This window comes from Egretta garzetta, unplaced genomic scaffold, assembly GCF_000687185.1.
Source record: "Egretta garzetta isolate BGI_Z169 unplaced genomic scaffold, ASM68718v1 scaffold158, whole genome shotgun sequence".
NCBI classification, from domain to species: Eukaryota; Metazoa; Chordata; class Aves; order Pelecaniformes; family Ardeidae; genus Egretta; species Egretta garzetta.
The window spans coordinates 1,509,466-1,517,603 of record NW_009260430.1 but is presented as its reverse complement, the minus strand read 5'-3'; the positions used below and the strand labels follow the sequence as shown (position 1 = coordinate 1,517,603).

Genomic DNA, 8,138 nt, shown 5'->3' with positions numbered 1-8,138 from the left:
CTTGGTGGCACCTGGCATCCAGCCAAGGGCAAAACCATCACACCTACCTTGTGCTGCAGCGCGTTCAGGTCCTGCGTGAGGTCCACGCTCTCATCCTCCAGCTCATCAGCCCTTTGCCTGACCTTGTTCATGGCTCTCTGGTACTCACGCAGCTGGTTCTGGAAAAAAAAAAAAGAGCCGAAATCAGGCCAACAGGCCAGGAAACACAGGCAGAAAGTGATGCTAAACCTTCCACATACAGCAACAGTTGCCATAGTGCTGTTGAGACCATGGAGGCGAGCCCAGGCGATGGAGCTGGCGTTGAGGTTGACCAGTTGGCTGCGAATGGAGGGGAAGGACATTTCGATGCTCTGCAGATCCTCCAGCAGAAGCAGGACGCAGCTGTCACAGACTGCCAGGGGAACGGAGCAGTCAGCACAGGGCCCATTCCGGGGGGTCCCCTCACTTCGCTCCCCCAGGACTGCAGGATACAGACCTTCACACCTCATGCTGTCTGCACCGTTCGCCACGGGGATCTCGTACTGGTGCACGCAGGCGTCGCACTGCTTCCCCGTCAGCCCGTTGGAGCAAGTGCACTCCCCGGTGCGTGGGTCACAGGAGCCCCCTCTGCACTCGCACTCTGCCAAGTTACAGAATCACAGAATGGTAAGGGTTGGAAGGGACCTCGGGAGATCACCCAGTCCAACCCCCCTGCTAAAGCAGGGTCACCTAGAGCATCTTACACAGGACTTCATCCAGGCGGGCTTTGAGTATCGCCAGAGAAGGAGACTCCACAGCCCCCCTGGGCAGCCTGGGCCAGTGCTCTGTCACCCTCAGAGTAAAGAAGTTCTTCCTCATATTCAATTAAAACCTCTTATGTCTCAGTTTGTGCCCATTGCCCCGTGTCCTGTCGCTGGACACCACTGCAAAGAGTCTGGCTCCGTCCTTGTGACTTCCACCCTTAAGATATTTGTATGTATTGATGAGGTCCCCTCTCAGCCTTCTCTTCTTCAGGCTGAACAAGCCCAACTCTCTCAGCCTTTCCTCGTAGGGGAGGTGCTCCAGTCCCTTTATCATCCTAGTTGCTCTCCTCTGGGCTCTCTCTAGGAGTTCCTCATCTTTCTTGAACTGGGGAGCCCAGAACTGGACACAGTACTCCAGGTGGGGTCTCACCAGGGCAGAGTAGAGGGGGAGGATAACCTCCCTCGCCCTGCTGGCCACACTCCTCTTAATACACCCCAGGATACCGTTGGCCTTCTTGGCAACAAGGGCACATTGCTGGCTCATGGTCAGCTTGTCGTCTACCAGGACTCCCGGGTCCCTCTCAGCAGAGCTGCTTTCCAGCAGGTCCGCCCCCAGCCTGTACTGGTGCATGGGGTTCGACCTCCCCAGGTGCAGCAGTCGGCACTTGCCCTTGTTGAATTTCATCATGTTCCTCTCCGCCCAACTCTCCAGCCTGTCCAGGTCCCGCTGAATGGCAGCACAGCCTGCCGGCGTATCAGCTACTCCTCCCAGTTTTGTGTAACAGGAAAATGCCCGCGGCGGCGTTTTGTGCTGTTGCCACCCCAGAGGGAGGGAAAGGGGTGCTTTTATTCCAGCTGTGCAATTGCCTCCCTCCTTATCTACACGCCACTGCTGGGGCTTTCCCTGTGCCACCTAGCGACACGCACAGGAACTCAGACAGCAGTGGGTGGTTTTCTGCCTTTTAACAACTCAGTTCGCACACGTGCCACCACCCTCTCATCCCGCTCCCCCCAGGCGTGCGACCCAATGCCTGGCAAGCAGGACTCACTTGTACAGCCGCCCTCGCTGAAGCCCCAGTAGCCCGGGGCGCACTGCTGGCAGCGCAAGCCGCTGACGCCGGGCAAGCAGCGGCACTGGCCCGTCTGTGTGTGGCAGTCGCTCCCTACGGCGCCGATGTCGCAGTCGCACCTCCGGCAGCCGGAGCACCCCTCGAAGCCGTAGTACCCCTCCTAGGGAAAAGATGAGCAGTGGGTGCCCTGTTCAGCAAGAGGGCCCATGTGCCTCCCTCCCGGGGCAGGCTGAGGTGGTGTGGGACCCCAGTCTTGCTTTCTAAGAGTGTGTTGACCACCACAAAACTCCTGTCAACGTGGCAAAGAGCTGGAGCTGCAGTAATCATAGAATCATAGAATCGTTTAGGTTGGAAAAGCCCTTTAAGATCATCAAGCCCAACCGTTCCCCTAGCCCTGCCATCCCACCACTAAATCCTGGCCCTAAGTGCTGTGCGGGGAGCAGCTGGGATTTCAGAGCTTCACCCGCACTGGCGGGGACACAGCGCTGACAGGGATTTCCCCATAGAATCATAGCATCATAGAATTATTTGGTTGGAAAAGCCCTTTAAGATCATTAAGTCCAACCGTTAACCTAACCCTACCGTCCCACCCCTACACCCTGGCCCTAAGCACCTCATCGCTCCTTCTTTTAAATACCCCCAGGGATGGGGACTCGACCACCTCCCTGGGCAGCCCATTCTAAAGCCTGACAACCCTTTCCGTGAAGAAATTTTCCCTAACGTCCAACCTAAACCTGCCCCGACCCAACTTCAGACCATTTCCCCTCGCCCCCTCGAGCCCAGACACACCACAGCACCGCCCTGCAAACCTTGCCCTGCAGCGCCCACACGGGATGCATGCGGGCAATGGGGTTTATTGCCATTCCCCAAAGGGTGCCACGTTGCTGCCCAGCTGAACGCTGCTTCCACCGCTTGCTGCCAGACCTTTAAGAGGCTCTCGCCACACACAGGCAGATCATGCAAATCCAGCCTGGACCTCCTGGCTGCCAGCACCGCTCTGCTCACAGGCCTGGGGACAACACAGCGGGGCTGCCCCTCGTCCCCGTGCCAAGGACAGGCACCGGCCCCCTATGCAGGCGGCCCTCACCTCGCAGTGGTCGCAGTGCTGGCCGGTCACTCCAGTCTTGCAGAAGCACTGGCCAGTTTGTGGATGGCACGACTCTGTCCCGCAAGGCGAACAGTTGCACTCTGCCAGGGTAAAAAAATACACCCAGTTATATGCCCAGGAGACTGCTCCGCCACTCACGAACCTTATTCTCAACTGGGAATCCTATTTCTCCCTTATCTATCAGAGTCAGAGCAAAGATGGAGCCTCTCCCCTCCTGGATTTGCTCCTGCTGACAAATTATTCCCGTGACACCTGCCCAGGGCAGATCCCCTTTTGTGAGCCACAGTTTGGCTGCTGTTCCCCAGTGGGAGATGAGCAGCGCTGGGAGTGGGCTCTGCAAACCCGCACTCCCGAGGGAGCCCCAGCACCGCTGCCGCGGTAGCTGCACGGGGCAAGTCCGTGCAAGCCTGGGTGCAGTTTGGCAGCTTGCATTTGGGGGTGGATTGGAGGTTATGGAGTTGTGATGCTGGAGGGCAGGATTTTGGCATTGTTGGTTTTTTTTTTTTTCCTTCTTATTATCACCTTTGGAGGATGCCTGCAACGTGTGCAACCAAGTGCCTGACTCATCGGGGCAATGCACAGCCTGGCTAAGGTGCTAAACACGTCCACGGGCAGTCTTTCAATCTTCCCGCCCCGGTGCTTGCTGCCTGCCCCACTCACGTGTGCAGTTCTTGGCTGCCACCGCATCCCCAAAGTAGCCGGGGGCGCAGACCTCGCAGCGCGCGCCGGCCGTGTGGTGCATGCACCCCGTGCAGGCGCCTGTCAGGGGGTCGCAGCTGCTGAAGAGCATGTTGGGATCCGTGTTCCCACTGCAGTCGCAGGGCTGGCACGAGCTGCCGATCACCAAGGGATTGCCATAGTATCCCGGGGCACACCTGGAGAAATCCGGCAAGTTAAAACACAGCCAAGGCACGGCGGGGGGACCGCCTGCACCACGCTTGGGTCTTGTGCAATTACAACAGGGTGAGCATCCAACACTTGTAACTGCTGCAACCCTCAGGGACCTCAAAGGGCTTTGTGTTCTGCCTCAAGATACCCCAGAAAGGTGGCTTTATCACAGACTGCAAGTCAAGGCAGAGCACAGCTAAGTAATCCACCCACAGTAACACAATTATATCAGCAGTGGAGACAGCAATAAGGCGTTTGCAGGCTGAAAAGGACTGAAGGAAATCCTGCCCGAGCAAAGCACACCGGGGGCAGAGCCAAGCCTCTCCTTTGCAGTCTCAACTAGGGCAAGTTTCCTTCTGTCACATGGGACTTGGGCATACATGGCCTTGGAGACATGGGTGCCATCACCCTTACCGCTCACAGTTGGGTCCAGCGTAGCCGGGCTTGCAGAGGCACTGTGTGTTGGAGCCCTTGTGGACACAACCCACGGCAAAACTGAAATGACAAGGGGTGAACAAGAAGGTGCAGTCACCCCTGACGTGGTGCCAGGGGAGCTGATCACTCCATGGGGGCTGCTGGGACCTTAGGTAAGAGGCCATGGACATGGTGTGGGGCCATGGATGGAGGCTGGCATTGGGACACCCACCAGTGCCCTGATGTGGCACAGTGTGGTTCCCAGTGGTTAAACAGTGAGGCCAAATAGATAATCCCATCCAAGGGTGCTTACTTGTTGGAGGCAACTGAAAGAGGGCACGGACATCCAACACACTGTAGGGGTTCTTCAGCAGAGTGGCTGCCAACATAGCCATCCTTGCATCGCTCGCAGTGGTCTCCCTCTGTGTTGTGCTGGCAGTTCTGCAAGGAAAAGGCAGGCTGCGGGCTCAGCACTGACAGCAAGAAACGGTGGGCTGCATGAAGAATTCCCCACCAGGTATCTGGATCCTTCAGTCCTTCCCCTTTCCCAGAACTGTCGTTCCCCCCAAGCTGACCCTGAGTGGGACCACCCCTCAAATGGCACGTGCAGCCCATGCTCCAATTCGGGCACAGTCCTGCCAGCTCAGTTAGAACATGAAGGGCTCTTTAATCCCACGCTACAGGCCTTCTAGCTCCAAAATATCACACTGCTTCACTGTTTACTTACAAGGCAGATCCCAGAGCCCGGCAGGCACTGATCTGAGTGGCCGTTGCAATGACATGGGATGCATTTTCCCAGAAAGAGCCCCTTGGTGTCCCTGTAGTAACCTGGAGCACATTCCTGAGGACAGAGAAAAAGATGGAGATGTGAAAACCAGCCCAATACATTCAGGCAAAGCAAAGAGACTAATTTAGTTTCCATGAGCGAATTCCCACAGGGCTGTACTGATGGAGAAGAGATTAAAAGCAACAACGAAGATTTTTCAGTGCAGCTCCTTCCTGCTCCTCATCAACGGGAGGTAACTGGCCAGACAGAAGGACCTATCCCAAGGTACTGCAGGCACATCGTTTTGGTCTGCTCCACCTGAACGACTTCTCCATCATACTTCTTCCAAGAGGGCAGATGCAGCTAACACGCCTCTCCCAGTTGCACTGTGCTGTGGTGGGAGGGGAGCTGGGAGCGGGCTGGCATGGGGGAGCCTGGGAGGTGTTGTTCCTTCCTCTGGCATAACCCGAGCTGTCATTTCAAGTGAAGCCCTCAAGGACTGGCTTGGAAGCTGGTACTCTGGCACCTCTGCTTCGCACAAACACCCAAACCCCGTGGCTGCCTCCCGCACCCAGCATGAGGGGTGGCGAGACCCAGAAATGCGATGGTTTGACTCCCCTTTGCCTGGAGCAGCGCATCCGCTTTCACCCTCACCTGGCAGGAGTCCCCCTGGTAGTTAGCTGGGCAAAAGCACAGCTCCACATTGCTGGCGCGGATGCCCGTAGCTGCATCTGTTGCCATCTCCAGGACCACGTGGCGCAGGGACACGGAGGAAGAGAGCTGGGAGAAGAGCGCCCGGATCTGCAGCTGCTCCAGGTTTGCCAGCACCATCATGAGCTCCTCTCTGGACACAGGGTTGTGCGTCTCTGTGTGCCTGAAGTTACCCTAGGGGGGGGAAGACCTGACGTCACTGGTAGGAAGCACAGGCCCCTGAACATCCACAGCCCAGCCTTCACTTCCCTGCTGCTGAGATGTCCCCCCCTTTGCAGAGGTAAAACAGCCCCTGGATCTTCACAGCTGCAACAGGCAGCACCTAAAATACTCTGCTCAGACCAATTGTCCCTTCTGTCCACATCCTAGTCTTTTCAGCAGCATCTGAGAACTTAACTTGGTACGCGCTTATGTGTGCAAACTCACCTCCACCAGCTGCAGCTGGCCTTCGTGCGCCTCCCCTGGGGAAGGGTAGGTCCCTTCCAGAAACATGATGCTCATCTGATTTCCCTGGGAAAAGCAAGGAAGGTGTCAGTCACCACCTCGTCCTGCTCACGTGTTAGTGGGGGGCACCAGAGAATTTCTCGGGCTGCACCTTCAGGATGACATCCGGGCGGGACTCCATGGGAATGAACACGTCACCCCTCCGTGGGTCGGAGTGAAGCTCGTAGCGCAGGTGCCCACCGTAGGAGGAAACCTAAGGGAGAGCCAAACCACACGTGTTGCTGTGAGCCCACACCGCTGAGCTAGGTCAGAGCTTGTCCGTGTTCAACCGGAGCGTGGGCGATGCTTGCACGTCAGTGGGCGTGCTGCTGGCACGCGCGTTGGTGGGGTCAGAGGCATGCGTGACCGCTGGTCCAGCTGCCACTGCGCTCTTACCCGGTCCCCGAGGTAGGAGCTGGGCGCGACCCAGTAGAGCTCCTGGTAGGCATCTGGGAGGTTCCTGAGGTCAGCGCGGAGGAGCTGCTCCCGCAGGCTCAGGGTCGTCGGCACCTCCTGGCGGTCGCTGCTCAGCAGGAGCCACCCGTTCATGTCGACGAACTGTGGGGGAAGAGCAACCGTAGATCTTCAGGTGGAGGTACAGAATGCATTCGGGTGCTGATGCTTCAGAAGAACAAGTCCCAGAGCAGCAGAAAGGACGGTAACAGGCTCACCACCTCACGTGCATCCTGACAAAGCCACTGGGCAGCTGAGCACCACCCCTGCCTCCTGCCTGGCAGTCCCACCCCCCCCAGCCCATGACTTTCCACCTTACGAGCCCACAGAGACCAGGAAAAGGGGCTGAAGGTGGGAGACAGGCACAGGGTGACAAAGATAACCCTCCTCCTCGCAGTGTCTCTTCCAGAAGGGTAGGATTAATGCCAGATGGAGACCTGAGGGCAGCAGCAAGCCAGGCAGATGGGAACACAACCGAACTTTGGGCTCTGGTGGCCCCCGGCCCCTCTCACCTCAGCTCGGTGCTTCTCAGCACTGCGGCAGCGATCAGTCGCACCGAAGCAGAAACACTTGGTGCAGCCCTTGGGGTTGCTGGCATCCAAAGAAAATGTCCCCAGGCGGCACTGGTCACACCTCGGGCCCTCCACATTTTCCTGGAAGACAAGCAAAGCTCAACAGCGTCAGCAGCTCCTCACTAGCCCTCAGTGGAGGGCAGAGACGGCCATCGGAGCGATCAAAGCACAATGATCCGATGCTGAAAGACGATTAAGCAGCCCCCTTGCACGCCACCCATCAAACTTTAAATTCACCCAGAGAAAGCACTCGTGAGCACGGCAGAGGCTGGAGCAGGGAGGTGAGCAGCAGCTTAGGTTACTCTGCTGTCACACAGAAGCAGGACAGGGCTGACAGCTTTACCTGCACAGGCTCCGACAAGGGGCTGGACTGGCCTTCATGGCCAGGAAAGATGGGGAGAAGGCCATCTTGCAGGTTGCTGTGGACCCACCACCAGACGGAGCGGGCTGGCTGCAGCTCAGCACACAGGCATTCTCCATCTCAAGCCTGGCTCCCTGTCAGCACGCCAGACACCCACAGCCCCCCTGCCCCGGGCTGATCCCGCCGTATTGCCAAGAGCGGAGCCGAGCAGAAACACACTGCGTGAAGGCATCAGAGGACTGACCTTGCAGTGACACTGCCCCGTGACGGGGTCGCACACGCTTGCTTCGGTGCCGGCCTGGTGGCAATCGCACCGCCGGCAGCTGGGGTAGTGGTAGAAGCCAGGGGCACAGAGGTCACACTGCCGCCCTACGATATTGGGCTTGCACCTGGATGGGACGCAAGAGCCGCAGCGTTAGAAAGCTCTGCCCTGTGCTGCTGTGCGGGGAGCAGCCAGGCTTTCAGAGCTTCACCCGCACTGGCGGGGACACAGCGCTGACGAGGCTTTCCCCATAGAATCATAGAATCGCTTTGGTTGGAAAAGACCTTTAAGATCATCAAGTCCAACCGTTAACCTAACACTGCACTCC

General features: G+C 57.8%; 1 protein-coding gene across 1 annotated transcript in view; it reads right to left on the bottom strand.

Annotated features, from left to right (window-relative positions):
• LAMA5 (laminin subunit alpha 5) overlaps window positions 1-8,138 on the bottom strand; it is a 99,655-nt gene that overhangs the window by 13,566 nt on the left and 77,951 nt on the right. The window contains exons 36-50 of the mRNA XM_035899275.1: window positions 7,793-7,937; window positions 7,128-7,268; window positions 6,559-6,720; window positions 6,275-6,376; window positions 6,106-6,189; window positions 5,623-5,853; window positions 4,930-5,043; window positions 4,516-4,643; window positions 4,203-4,283; window positions 3,561-3,775; window positions 2,880-2,980; window positions 1,772-1,952; window positions 476-619; window positions 240-391; window positions 48-158 (exon numbers count right to left, since the gene is read on the bottom strand). Coding sequence (XP_035755168.1) covers window positions 48-158; window positions 240-391; window positions 476-619; window positions 1,772-1,952; window positions 2,880-2,980; window positions 3,561-3,775; window positions 4,203-4,283; window positions 4,516-4,643; window positions 4,930-5,043; window positions 5,623-5,853; window positions 6,106-6,189; window positions 6,275-6,376; window positions 6,559-6,720; window positions 7,128-7,268; window positions 7,793-7,937 — 2,092 coding nt within the window. The remainder of the gene's footprint in view (window positions 1-47; window positions 159-239; window positions 392-475; window positions 620-1,771; window positions 1,953-2,879; window positions 2,981-3,560; window positions 3,776-4,202; window positions 4,284-4,515; window positions 4,644-4,929; window positions 5,044-5,622; window positions 5,854-6,105; window positions 6,190-6,274; window positions 6,377-6,558; window positions 6,721-7,127; window positions 7,269-7,792; window positions 7,938-8,138) is intronic.